At 39.7% G+C, this 15,447-nt stretch overlaps 1 protein-coding gene across 4 annotated transcripts in view; it reads right to left on the bottom strand.

Moving 5' to 3' along the window:
• The window catches only part of LOC132900482 (hemicentin-2-like), a 96,745-nt gene that overhangs the window by 37,990 nt on the left and 43,308 nt on the right, over positions 1-15,447 (bottom strand). Inside the window, exon 10 of one of the 4 annotated variants that reach the window (XM_060942597.1) lies at positions 11,144-14,358. The exons of the other annotated variants lie outside the window; for them this stretch is intronic. Within the exon in view, the coding sequence (XP_060798580.1) occupies positions 14,153-14,358 (206 nt within the window). The 3' untranslated portion in view covers positions 11,144-14,152. Of the gene's footprint in view, positions 1-11,143; positions 14,359-15,447 lie in introns of those variants that run through there. 4 annotated transcript variants of the gene reach the window in all.

Here is a 15,447-nt window from a genome sequence, read left to right as displayed (position 1 = left end):
GGCGGGGTACACCCTGGACAAGTCGCCAGGTCATCACAGGGCTGACACATAGACACAGACAACCATTCACACTCACATTCACACCTACGGTCAATTTAGAGTCACCAGTTAACCTAACCTGCATGTCTTTGGACTGTGGGGGAAACCGGAGCACCCGGAGGAAACCCACGCGGACACGGGGAGAACATGCAAACTCCACACAGAAAGGCCCTCGCCAGCCACGGGGCTCGAACCCAGACCTTCTTGCTGTGAGGCGACAGCGCTAACCACTACACCACCGTGCCGCCTATTATTGTTATTATTATTATTATTGAGGAAACTTTTTCATGATACATGATTTTCAAAAAGGACCTCATAAATTAAAACTACTAATAAATAGTGTTTAGAGCTATAAATACATTGAAAAAACTAATAATTATGATAATTATGACTATCTAGTACATAAAAACAATGTTAAGTGACGCTTAGCCCTAATCAGTACACTTGGGGTCCGCACAAACCCCAGCACTACATATTTTGTAATATTTTTTATGTTACCAAATTTTTTTGTCTGCTATATTAGGTAGTTGTCACAAACCAGGTTGTCACTCCACACACTACAGATTATTGTGTTGCACCGCATTTATATAATTTCTATAATAGATTTTCATTTGGGCGGCACAGTGGTGTAGTGGTTAGCACTGTCACCTTACAGCAAGAAGGTTCTGGGTTCAAGCCCAGCAGCCGATGAGGCCCTCGGGTTTCCTCCAGGTGCTCCGGTTTCCCCCACAGTCCAAAGACATGCAGGTTAGGTTAACTGGTGACTCTAAATTGACCGTAGGTGTGAATGTGAGTGTGAATGGTTGTTTGTCTCTGTGTGTCAGCCCTGCCATGATCTAGTGACTTGTCCAGGGTGTACCCTGCCTCTCACCCATGGGCGCCGCCGGGGGGGAAAGGTTAGAACAATTCTAGGGGCCCAGCACTGCCATGGGGCCCTTTAAGGGGCTGATAATATGCTTTTAATGATTTTAATAAGACTTTTGAAATAACAACAATGCAATATTCCATCTGGTAAAATGAGCTAATTGAACAAGGTTGTCTATTTCTTGAGTTCTTCAACATATTGTCATTTAACCCTCCCCCTTTTGCGAAATGGTACGGTCCAGTTCTGGTAGAAGCGTGATGCGTTAAATCTGTGTGCTGATCAGTGCAACGCTACTTGCTGCTGTGTCGCGGTGCAGCAGCCAGCCAGCCAGCAGTGGAGTGCGCACAGTCTATGATCGCTAAATATGAAGAGTGGCTGTCAAAAACATAAAGAAAGGCAGCTGAAAGCTGAGAGGGACCGGAGAGGCAGGCAACTGGTCACTCAGTTTTTCCCAAAGAAAGGTAGCTATCGCTCACATGTGTGTTCAAAATATTAGCGAATGGTAAATGAACAGTATGAACGTGGTTGGATTAGCCTATCAAGAGAACACTTTTACAGTTTGTACAGTGACATTTTTTCCATTTTAATAACTGAACTGACTTGTGTGATAAACAAGATGAAATATTACGTTATGCTGGTGCTAATAACTAGTGCTAATAACCAGTTTCATAACTAATGGGGTGCCCTAAATATGCACAGATTCAGCCTCAGGGGGACCTCCGCCCTACCAAACCACTATCAAAAGTCAAATAATGACAATAGTGCAATTGTGACGAGGGTGGGCAAAGTTGGGGGGCCCAAAATTCTAATCTTTCATGGGGCCCAAAATTTCTGGCGGCGCCCCTGCTCTCACCCATAGTCAGCTTGGCTAGGCTCCAGCTTGCCTGCGACCCTGCACAGGATAAGCAGTTATGGATGGATGAATTTTCATTTGGGGTCCATGTGGACCCTAGCCGGACTATCTAATTTTCAGCCACACTTTATTCAAACAATATACTCACCAACATTAACAGAATTCATTTCACTCTTTTTGTCTAGTTTGTTGCAGATACCAAGGAGGTTAAAAAAAAAGGACAGCGCTCGCAATTAGCACCTGCCACACACCTTCATTTTGCCCTGCTAGATCCCACTGTGCTCCATTGTCCGCATACCCCAGGAATGCTGCACTATCTGTTCAACAATGTCTGCAAAGTGTTCGTTGTGACGAATGTGTTGAAATATTGTTAGACATGCACTCTGATATTTTGTTCGAGTGAAATTTATGTTCGTACCCACTTGAATGAATAGCCAAGTGATTTTGTGGCTGAAAAACTGCCCAACTAGACCTTAAGTTTCATGCTGTTATCATGGGGTCCACCTGGACCCCAGTGCTCAGCAGAGGTGGACAGTAACAAAGTACATTTACTTGAGTACTGTACTTAAGTACACTTTTTGAGTATCTGTACTTTACTTGAGTTTCATTTTTGTTGGAAACTTATGACTTTAACTTCACTACATTTGAAAGACAAATATTATACTTTTCACTCCACTATATTTCTATCAAGGTTCTCGTTACTTGTTACTATGAAGCAGCTTTGAAAGTGGATGTTTTTTGTTTTCTTTTATAAAACATGATTGGTTTTTCCGCAGGTGACATTGAGACAGCCTATTAATAATCACTAGGGTCACATCACGTCCATGGACTGCATAAAATCAAGTTCAATTTCTCAGCAACATTATTTGAACACGATTGTTCAGTTGATGGCAGAATGGAAGGAAGCAGTTTTTCGGGAGAATGCATGCCCTCATGACCATACTGAGAACCCATGTTTCAGTTTTCAGAAAGGATTAAAGTTTCATTTCATTTTAAATGTTTGCTTTGTTAATTTGAAGGTGAAATTAGAGTCAGGTGTTTTCAATCAATGGGATGACAATCAGGTGTGAGTGGGCACCCTGTTTTATTTAAAGAACAGGGATCTATCAGTCTTATCTTCACAACACGTTTGTGGAAGTGTATCATAGCACGAACAAAGAAGATTTCTGAGGACCTCAGAAAAAGCGTTGTTGATGCTCATCAGGCTGGAAAAGGTTACAAAACCATCTCTAAAGAGTTTGGACTCCACCAATCCACAGTCAGACAGATTGTGTACAAATGAAGGAAATTCAAGATCATTGTTACCCTCCCCAGGAGTGGTCGACCAACAAAGATCACTCCAAGAGCAAGGCGTGTAATAGTCAGCGAGGTCACAAAGGACCCCAGGGTAACTTCTAAGCAACTGCAGGCCTCTCTCACATTGGCTAACGTTAATGTTCATGAGTTCGCCATCAGGAAAACACTGAACAACAATGATGTGCATGGCAGGGTTGCAAGGAGAAAGCCACTGCTCTCCAAAAAGAACATTGCTGCTCGTCTGCAGTTTGCTTAAGATTATTTGGACAAGCCAGAAGGCTATTGGAAAAATGCTTTGTGGACAGATGAGACCAAAATAGAAGTTTTTGGTTTCAATGAGAAGCGTTATGTTTGGAGAAAGGAAAACACTGCATTCCAGCATAAGAATCTTATCCCATCTGTGAAACATGGTGGTGGTAGTATCATGGTTTGGGTCTGTTTTGCTGCCTCTGGGCCAGGATGGCTTGCCATCATTGATGGAACAATGAATTCTGAATTATAGCAGTGAATTCTAAAGGAAAATGTCAGGACATCTGTCCATGAACTGAATCTCAAGAGAAGGTGAGTCATGCAGCAAGACAATAACCCTAAGCACACAAGTCGTTCTACCAAAGAATGGTTAAAGAAGAATAAAGTTAATGTTTTGGAATGGCCAAGTCAAAGTCCTGACCTTAATCCAATCGAACTGTTGTGGAAGGACCTGAAGTGAACAGTTCATGTGAGGAAACCCACCAACATCCCAGAGTTGAAGCTGTTCTGTACGGAGGAATGGGCTAAAATTCCATGTGCACTGATCAACAGTTACCGCAAACGTTTAGTTGCAGTTATTGCTGCACAAGGGGGTCACACCAGATACTGAAAGCAAAGGTTCACATACTTTTGCCACTCACAGATATGTAATATTGGATCACTTTCCTCAATAAATAAATAACCAAGTACAATATTTTTGTCTCATTTGTTTAACTGGGTTCTCTTTATCTACTTTTAGGACTTGTGTGAAAATCTGATGATGTTTTAGGTCATATTTATGCAGCAATATAGAAAATTCTAAAGGGCTCACAAACTTTTGAGCACCACTGTACAATAGTGGATACACAAGGAGAACAATATGGGTCAACTTTGTCAGGTGAGATACTAGTAATGCCGTTCTAGTAACCCAGTAACTTCCTTTTACTTTTGCACTTTTTGTTTCACAGACGTACCAGAGTTAAATGAAATTGTGCCTGAAACCTTTCCAGCAGAGACACACACTGAAAGTGTTGCCAGACGGAACTCACTGGGGTACAAATATCTCAAATAGAGCTGTACAATAGAGATAAGACTTATGACTTGGTGGAACTGAAAAAATATTGGGAGGTGATTTAACTTTGCCAAAGTATGCTGTGCCTTGTGTAATTTATCTCCATCAATTGTTCCTTTGGATTAGAGCGAGTTTACTTTGTCTATGAAAAGGAAATATAATTAGCATAAAATAGTGCTACAGTACTTGCTGTGCCATGGTGGTGTAGTGGTTAGCACTGTTGTCTCCCAGCAAGAAGGTTCTGGGTTTGAGCCCAGTGGCCAAGGGAGGCCTTTCTGTGTGGAGTTTGCATGTTCTCCCTGTGTCTGCGTGGGTTTCCTCTGGGTGATCTGGTTTCCCACACAGTCCAAAGACATGCAGGTTAGGCTAATTGGTGGCTCTAAATTGACCGTAGGTGTGAATGTGAGTGTGAATGGTTGTTTGTCTCTGTGTGTCAGCCCTGCCATGATCTAGTGACTTGTCCAGGGTGTACCCTGCCTCTCACCCATGGGCGCCGCCGGGGGGGAAAGGTTAGAACAATTCTAGGGGCCCAGCACTGCCATGGGGCCCTTTAAGGGGCTGATAATATGCTTTTAATGATTTTAATAAGACTTTTGAAATAACAACAATGCAATATTCCATCTGGTAAAATGAGCTAATTGAACAAGGTTGTCTATTTCTTGAGTTCTTCAACATATTGTCATTTAACCCTCCCCCTTTTGCGAAATGGTACGGTCCAGTTCTGGTAGAAGCGTGATGCGTTAAATCTGTGTGCTGATCAGTGCAACGCTACTTGCTGCTGTGTCGCGGTGCAGCAGCCAGCCAGCCAGCAGTGGAGTGCGCACAGTCTATGATTGCTAAATATGAAGAGTGGCTGTCAAAAACATAAAGAAAGGCAGCTGAAAGCTGAGAGGGACCGGAGAGGCAGGCAACTGGTCACTCAGTTTTTCCCAAAGAAAGGTAGCTATCGCTCACATGTGTGTTCAAAATATTAGCGAATGGTAAATGAACAGTATGAACGTGGTTGGATTAGCCTATCAAGAGAACACTTTTACAGTTTGTACAGTGACATTTTTTCCATTTTAATAACTGAACTGACTTGTGTGATAAACAAGATGAAATATTACGTTATGCTGGTGCTAATAACTAGTGCTAATAACCAGTTTCATAACTAATGGGGTGCCCTAAATATGCACAGATTCAGCCTCAGGGGGACCTCCGCCCTACCAAACCACTATCAAAAGTCAAATAATGACAATAGTGCAATTGTGACGAGGGTGGGCAAAGTTGGGGGGCCCAAAATTCTAATCTTTCATGGGGCCCAAAATTTCTGGCGGCGCCCCTGCTCTCACCCATAGTCAGCTTGGCTAGGCTCCAGCTTGCCTGCGACCCTGCACAGGATAAGCAGTTATGGATGGATGAATTTTCATTTGGGGTCCATGTGGACCCTAGCCGGACTATCTAATTTTCAGCCACACTTTATTCAAACAATATACTCACCAACATTAACAGAATTCATTTCACTCTTTTTGTCTAGTTTGTTGCAGATACCAAGGAGGTTAAAAAAAAAGGACAGCGCTCGCAATTAGCACCTGCCACACACCTTCATTTTGCCCTGCTAGATCCCACTGTGCTCCATTGTCCGCATACCCCAGGAATGCTGCACTATCTGTTCAACAATGTCTGCAAAGTGTTCGTTGTGACGAATGTGTTGAAATATTGTTAGACATGCACTCTGATATTTTGTTCGAGTGAAATTTATGTTCGTACCCACTTGAATGAATAGCCAAGTGATTTTGTGGCTGAAAAACTGCCCAACTAGACCTTAAGTTTCATGCTGTTATCATGGGGTCCACCTGGACCCCAGTGCTCAGCAGAGGTGGACAGTAACAAAGTACATTTACTTGAGTACTGTACTTAAGTACACTTTTTGAGTATCTGTACTTTACTTGAGTTTCATTTTTGTTGGAAACTTATGACTTTAACTTCACTACATTTGAAAGACAAATATTATACTTTTCACTCCACTATATTTCTATCAAGGTTCTCGTTACTTGTTACTATGAAGCAGCTTTGAAAGTGGATGTTTTTTGTTTTCTTTTATAAAACATGATTGGTTTTTCCGCAGGTGACATTGAGACAGCCTATTAATAATCACTAGGGTCACATCACGTCCATGGACTGCATAAAATCAAGTTCAATTTCTCAGCAACATTATTTGAACACGATTGTTCAGTTGATGGCAGAATGGAAGGAAGCAGTTTTTCGGGAGAATGCATGCCCTCATGACCATACTGAGAACCCATGTTTCAGTTTTCAGAAAGGATTAAAGTTTCATTTCATTTTAAATGTTTGCTTTGTTAATTTGAAGGTGAAATTAGAGTCAGGTGTTTTCAATCAATGGGATGACAATCAGGTGTGAGTGGGCACCCTGTTTTATTTAAAGAACAGGGATCTATCAGTCTTATCTTCACAACACGTTTGTGGAAGTGTATCATAGCACGAACAAAGAAGATTTCTGAGGACCTCAGAAAAAGCGTTGTTGATGCTCATCAGGCTGGAAAAGGTTACAAAACCATCTCTAAAGAGTTTGGACTCCACCAATCCACAGTCAGACAGATTGTGTACAAATGAAGGAAATTCAAGATCATTGTTACCCTCCCCAGGAGTGGTCGACCAACAAAGATCACTCCAAGAGCAAGGCGTGTAATAGTCAGCGAGGTCACAAAGGACCCCAGGGTAACTTCTAAGCAACTGCAGGCCTCTCTCACATTGGCTAACGTTAATGTTCATGAGTTCGCCATCAGGAAAACACTGAACAACAATGATGTGCATGGCAGGGTTGCAAGGAGAAAGCCACTGCTCTCCAAAAAGAACATTGCTGCTCGTCTGCAGTTTGCTTAAGATTATTTGGACAAGCCAGAAGGCTATTGGAAAAATGCTTTGTGGACAGATGAGACCAAAATAGAAGTTTTTGGTTTCAATGAGAAGCGTTATGTTTGGAGAAAGGAAAACACTGCATTCCAGCATAAGAATCTTATCCCATCTGTGAAACATGGTGGTGGTAGTATCATGGTTTGGGTCTGTTTTGCTGCCTCTGGGCCAGGATGGCTTGCCATCATTGATGGAACAATGAATTCTGAATTATAGCAGTGAATTCTAAAGGAAAATGTCAGGACATCTGTCCATGAACTGAATCTCAAGAGAAGGTGAGTCATGCAGCAAGACAATAACCCTAAGCACACAAGTCGTTCTACCAAAGAATGGTTAAAGAAGAATAAAGTTAATGTTTTGGAATGGCCAAGTCAAAGTCCTGACCTTAATCCAATCGAACTGTTGTGGAAGGACCTGAAGTGAACAGTTCATGTGAGGAAACCCACCAACATCCCAGAGTTGAAGCTGTTCTGTACGGAGGAATGGGCTAAAATTCCATGTGCACTGATCAACAGTTACCGCAAACGTTTAGTTGCAGTTATTGCTGCACAAGGGGGTCACACCAGATACTGAAAGCAAAGGTTCACATACTTTTGCCACTCACAGATATGTAATATTGGATCACTTTCCTCAATAAATAAATAACCAAGTACAATATTTTTGTCTCATTTGTTTAACTGGGTTCTCTTTATCTACTTTTAGGACTTGTGTGAAAATCTGATGATGTTTTAGGTCATATTTATGCAGCAATATAGAAAATTCTAAAGGGCTCACAAACTTTTGAGCACCACTGTACAATAGTGGATACACAAGGAGAACAATATGGGTCAACTTTGTCAGGTGAGATACTAGTAATGCCGTTCTAGTAACCCAGTAACTTCCTTTTACTTTTGCACTTTTTGTTTCACAGACGTACCAGAGTTAAATGAAATTGTGCCTGAAACCTTTCCAGCAGAGACACACACTGAAAGTGTTGCCAGACGGAACTCACTGGGGTACAAATATCTCAAATAGAGCTGTACAATAGAGATAAGACTTATGACTTGGTGGAACTGAAAAAATATTGGGAGGTGATTTAACTTTGCCAAAGTATGCTGTGCCTTGTGTAATTTATCTCCATCAATTGTTCCTTTGGATTAGAGCGAGTTTACTTTGTCTATGAAAAGGAAATATAATTAGCATAAAATAGTGCTACAGTACTTGCTGTGCCATGGTGGTGTAGTGGTTAGCACTGTTGTCTCCCAGCAAGAAGGTTCTGGGTTTGAGCCCAGTGGCCAAGGGAGGCCTTTCTGTGTGGAGTTTGCATGTTCTCCCTGTGTCTGCGTGGGTTTCCTCTGGGTGATCTGGTTTCCCACACAGTCCAAAGACATGCAGGTTAGGCTAATTGGTGGCTCTAAATTGACCGTAGGTGTGAATGGTTGTTTGTCTCTATGTGTCGGCCCTGTGATGACCTGGCAACTTGTCCAGGGTGTACCCCATCTCTCACCCATAGTCAGCTGGGATAGGCTCCAGATTGCTCACGACCATGCACAGGATAAATGCTTATGGATAATGGATGGATGTAATGGTTTGTTGGATTAATAATATAAAACAAGAATAATTAGAATAGCATTCTCGATTCGTATATTGTCCAACATGGCAGTGGGTGCATACGTCACACTGTTTTTGTTATGTGGTTGCACACGAAGACTTGGAAAATAATAAATGATGCGGTGGTGTGATCTGGCCAGATGTGAAATGTTACCCAAAAATAGATTAGTTTTCTATAACCCTATATCCTAAAGTGCTTTATTCCTTTTATTTTCCAAAACAATTCTACTTTTTTTTTTTTACTTATTAAAGAATAACAAATGATACTTTTTATCAGTTTATATCTGTTGCTTTTAGTGTTGTGGAACAAAAGTTCATTCCTGTTAACTCTCAATTTTTTAGTTAATAAGACTGGGGGAAAATGTAGCTTGATACAGTGAAGCTCGCTCTCCTGAGTACGTCCCTGTGTCAGAAAACTTAAAGTTAGTGCTTTATCTCTGACTGTTGCAAAGCTGGAGACTAACGATGCATGTTAAATAAAAACACTTATTAAATCCACTTATTGTTCGTCCTGTATTATGTGGAGCATACAGCTGTTTCTTTAGAAATGATAATGTTAAATAAGTGCAGTAATATAAAACTGTGATTTACCTTGCTGTTGGAGCTGCCATTATGGAAAATTAAACACCTTCTGACTGACCAGACTCAACAGTTTAACAGAATTGTGGTATAAGACAACACGAATATCATCCTTACCTGACCTACTGCGTGGATATGTAAAAAAATATTATGACATTTTCATAATACATATTAGTATAAATACGCAGGTGATTATAGGAAATTGCTCACGCTGATCGGTCGATATTTCTCGATAATCAACTCGGCAAAATGGCAGCCAATCGCTTTGTCACTATAAGTGAGGAAAAATTACAAATGATGAAAGAAAATGCTGTTCCTAAAAGCACTAAAGATGCTACGAAGTTTGGTCTAAAACTATTCATAGGTAAGGTGGGATCGTGGTTTATTTTACCGATTTCAAAATAAAGTATTTCATGTGAGTCGGCGTAGATAAGTGACAAGTCTGCATCGCACCGTTGTTACATTTGCATGCGACTTTTGAAGTTTGAATATATATATATATATATATATATATATATATATATATATATATATATATTTAACAATTTTTTTAAAATAGTCACCTGTGTATTTATACTAAAACAATTATCTGCCTCAGGCTCAGTAAATATTGGTGATTATTATACATACAGAACACTTTTTCAATGGAATAAAAACATGTGCTCTATTCCCTTTGAGCAGGTCCCATTCATTTGGTTTGATAGCATGCAATATTGTTATCATATCGCTTATCCTATGTGTATTATGTCACTTTATCCAATAGAGAATGAGCGTTGAATATGGTTTCCGATATTGCATGGTTGTCAGGACAACATGACGTCACACGTTAGAGATGTAAAACTTTTGCTCTAGTGAGTGACTGGGATAATCTGTAAACAAACATGGCCACCAGGTTTGCTTCATTAAATACGGAAGATTTTGAGAGAATTTTGAAAGAGAAAGACGCGTTGAACACCTGAAAGGAATGTGTATGTATGTATGTATAATAATAATAATGGCTTTTTTTCGTGGTATATCAGATGTATTCCATTCAGCTACTCATCTTCGACTCATTCAATATCATGCTAGCTGAATGGAATATATCTGATATACCACTCAGCGTCAGCCAATATTATTTAAATAATCGCCTTGACTTATTCTCCGATATTCACTTCACCTTCAGCGAATGACTGTTTAATATTATAACGTTTGCTAACAGTGTGCCATCAAAACAGCAGTCCTATGTGTAAAAATAAAACAATTGAAATATGATTTGCTTCGATTACAAATGTATGTAAAATTTTTACAAAATTGAAGCATTTAAGACACAAAACTGGAAGGAAAATTACCATAACTAACCCTGAAGTTGTTGCAGTGTTATAGAAAAATTAATGATACCTGTGATATCTCAGAAAAGTGTTCTGTGACGTAATTTATGATGATATTGATATTAGCTCATATCACCCAGCCCTAGCCTAGACCCTAGACCCATAAAGTTGCTTAGCTGATTATTTAATAACTGACATAATTTTGTAACTTCCCTGTCATGAATATATATTTTTTTAATTTCTTATATTTTTGGCAAACCTTCAATTTCTGGACATCTTTCATCCCAAATTGTTTCATATAACTGATCATATTTATGATATATTTTCCATGAGGAGCACAAATGAAGGTGAATTTGCAAACAAACAAACAAACAAACAAACAAAGAAACAGAAATGAGCACTTATTATATAAAAAGATTAATATTTAATCTCTCGATAAAAGCATTTACAAACAGAAAAAAAACACTGAAGAAGCATGATATACAGATCTAGTTAAACAGAACGAAACAGTGCTGGCATAGAAGGCATGATTGTCATGTACACAGAGTATGTTAACACAAAAGCAGGAGGGAAATGCTTTGAGTAAGTCTGGGCTCAATCAGCTTATCTCCTTTCTTCTGTTTAAACAGTCAGTAATAAAGCATTTCCAGCGCCATTCCTAGCACTTTAACACTGACAGAAATAACACTTTCCTGCAGTTACACGAGACGTTTGTCCCGAGTGCAGTTTTGTTTCAGAGATTTATAATTGAAATGATATTTTACATACAGTATCTACACACACACACACACACACACACACACACACACACACACATCAAGAATTTAATACAATTCAGTGTCTGTAAATGTACAATTTCTGGGAATAAATATGCTTTTTAGATATCGTTAAAATGATCAGTGTGTTTTCTAAGGCACTGTGTTTTAATAGGAGGTACCTCACAAAAAGAACCCCAGAAGCATTCATCACTGCATTAAAGTTAGTGCACGGTACACAGTTCAGCAGTGCTGCGATCTAGCGGTTTGCATTAGCACACATAATTTCAGAGCAACTAATAAAAGCAAAATTAAAAAGTCTCTGAGTAGATGACCGAATAGGTCTTCTAGATACTGGCTTCAAAACCCACAGTAGTTCTTTATTATTTCCCTAGGACACCAGTTCTGTCCTGTATTAAATTTAAAATCTTGCTCATCTCTTTCAAAGCCCTGTATAATCTTGCTCTGATCTACTTTAGGGAATGACTGACCCTCTACACCCTCACTCACTCACTCACTCACTCACTCACTCACTCACTCACTCATTAAAGCTAGATGTCCTTTCGATTTCATAAAATCAGTGAAATTTAATTCCCTAGGAAATTTGGTCGTTGTGATACATGTTTACTTCTGTAATATCTCACAAAAAAACAGGCCATTCTGTGGCTAGGAAGTTATTTAATTTGAAGGGATTAAAGCAAATAACGTGCATGAAATCGCTCGCTTCGTGCAGTCAAGCAGACAGAGGAAGTCCCTGTGTGCGCTTGCGCATGCACAGGTTTACCTTCGTCTTCTTCTTTTGGATTTTACGGCAGCTGGCATCCACAGTGTTGCATTACTGCCATCTACAGGTTTACCTTGATCGTACATCATTCTGTCGCTAAATGAACAGCTGATCACACCGATCGATATTTATTACCGCCGATATTTATTAGTTTGGTCCTGCCTTTCCTTTCCTTCATATATAACGTAACGTCTTTTCTTCTCTCTTTCCGTTACTGTAGTCGGGCTTTCACGGTTCATTCGCACACTCATGTCCTCCATTTTTCTCTCCTGTTTCAAATTTGTATCCCACAATGCCTTGCGTGAACGGGGAAAGCCCACCACGTGATGCATGACATAGTATCTTGAATTGGGTCATGGTAAAGCAGGAAAAAATAGCAGAGAATTTAGGACCATGTGGCTCTAAAGTCATTAATTGTTTTGTGAAAAAAACTAATAAAATTGAAAGTCTGTGATTCGAATTCAGTAGCCTTCGGTCCACTAAACAAAAATAACTAGGTGTCAGAGAAAATGATTTTTATGACCTACACTTGAAAATCTGAAAGGCAGTACAGCTTTAAAGTCCTCTAGCAATAATTTACTTCTTGTCCCATGCACCAGATTTTGCACCATGGGGGGTGCAGGTTCTTCAGCACCATTGCCCCAAACTCTGGACTTCTCTTCCTCAATTTCTCCATGACTGCGCTTCTTTCTCTACTTTCAAATCTGCTTAGTCTTTTTTCCTCCTGTAAAGCAACCTTGAGATTGTGAAAGGCGCTATAGAAATTATTATTATTATTTTACACTAGCAGCGCTGGTGCAAATTGTGACTCTCACTCAGGATCTTTCTACTTTCTTCTTCTTATTATTATTATTCTCATAACTTTTTTAGGACGCTATTTCTCCCTCAGTTTTCAATCAATCACCACCAAATTTCACATGAAGCTGAATTATGTTGCTGTGACTTTTGGTGCTGATCTGGATCACCGAACCCGAATGATCCATGAAAAATGGGATTTTTTTCAATCACTTATAACTGTCAATTTTCATAATTTTTTTCAATCACTTTTTTTTTCTTTTTTTGTTCAGGGCAGCAGGGCGCAACTTTTTCTTGACCTTCAGTTGACAAAGGTAGCAAGGCAAGTTACTGTGACTTTAGTCACATTCTCTATCTATCTTTCTTCTTCTTCTTATTATTCTCCTGATGTCTTTTTTTTTAGGATGCTATTTCTCCCTCAGTTTTCAACCAATCATCACCAAATTTCCCATGAAGAATACCTCTGGGATGAATTACGTTGCTCTGACTTTTGGTGCTGATCTGTATCACCAAACCAAAATGATCCATGAAAAACGGGATTTTTTTCAATCACTTATAACTCTCTCAATTTTCATGATTTTTCCCATCAGTTTTTTTTTATTTTGTTCAGGGCGACAGAGCACAACTTTTCCTCACTAAGCGTCATTCTCTATCTCTTACTGTTCCAGATCTATAGGGTACGGTGACAAGATGACCTGGTTTGTAACAGCTAGTGAAAATTACTGTGACTTTAGTCACAGTCTCTATCAAGTTATTATTATTATTGACACAGTAAAGAGTAGTTTAACATGGGCTCCTCTGACACAGCACAAGATCCCTCATGGTGTGAGATGAACTGAATTAATAAATGGAGATTGTAGGCTTGATATGTATGGCAGATGAATATTAGGTGGGATAAAGTGAGCAGGAATCCAAATGAGCTAGCTATACTCCCAATGAGGTCCAGCGCTCCTGTAGGTATCCGTTATCCCAGTGTACTGTTGCTCCACTGTAGGCTCACTGGAACTGATCCATCACAGATCATGCTGAGTGCCAGAAATCTGTATAGTTGCAAACAAAAGAACTAAAAGCACATCCTACACCATGATTTTCTTCATGGGAATCGTGCTGTCCTTGCCATTCTGTGCTATGTTGCCATTTTGAGCTTTGGGCTTGGCGCCCTCGACGGTGTAGTGGCCCATCTTGGTGTTTTTGTAGTAGATGGAGTAGATACTGATGAAGAAGACGGAGATGATCACCACCACGAGCGCAACAAAACCTGCGATCAGGGGCAGGTAATCCTCTGTGTCGAGAAACACACCAAAAAAACAAAAAAACACAAAAAAAAACAGAACAGTTGCAATTTCAGTGGCTATTTTAGATACAATTGATCTAAGCTGTATCTGGATCAGTGTGTACTGTAGTCCATCATGGATAAACATGAAGCAGAGAGAAAAGAAAGGCGGAGCTTACTGTACTGTATATACACTGGTAAAAATCATTATGATTTTTGATTCCACACTCACCCACAGAAAAATCATACAATCAAATATTACATTTGTAAATGTGAAATGTTCACAATCGTGCTCAAATTGGAACCACCAACATCTCAATATTATACATTTTGAAAAGGATACCATTTCATAAGACCAGTGTTTCATGTTTTGGGATAAGAGTTTGATGATATCGTGATAAACATCAATATTGTGATAAATTACGTCACAAGACACTTCACAGGTATCATCACTGATTTGATGACAATGACTCCTTTCAAGTACCTGATTCGACTTTAAAATAAATAGTTTACATTGCTTGCTTGCTTAATTTTCCTTCGTGTTTATTTAATGAAAACGCTATTAAGAGAATAGCATTTTTTGGCACATTGTCAGCAAACCTAAATACTGTACTGCGAGATATTGTGTGTCGTGAAAATGTCTCCAATTATAGATAAATTATACTGATACTTTTTCCATATCACTGACCACTATATATATATGCCTTATTGATTATTTAAAGAGCAAAGCCCCTTTTACACAGTCTGTTCAAGGTGCGCCTTTATTTGACCTCGCGTTCTGTGTAAAATGTTCGAATGTGGAACAGGGAGTCTGTGTTGTTTCGCCTCTGAGCCAGAACGATTGATAGTAACAGAGGCGGGACTGACGTCTGCGTAAAAGGGACAGCCAGTATGGTGGGACAGGGGTGTGACATTTTCGACATTCTTCTTTCCGAGACCAGCATGAATTCATATGTGTCTGTCTACGGCATCTAAGGTCTGTGTGCCTTTCTGCCTCGAATCGCTTCCTACTTCTCATCACTTTCTCCTCCAACATATTTCTGATCGCACAGCAACTTGGCTTGTGTTTGAAAAGTGCTAGAAATGTACTCAGCTAAC

Source organism: Neoarius graeffei, chromosome 16 (genome assembly GCF_027579695.1).
Source record: "Neoarius graeffei isolate fNeoGra1 chromosome 16, fNeoGra1.pri, whole genome shotgun sequence".
NCBI lineage: Eukaryota > Metazoa > Chordata > Actinopteri > Siluriformes > Ariidae > Neoarius > Neoarius graeffei.
This window is presented reverse-complemented; position numbering and strand designations above follow the sequence as displayed.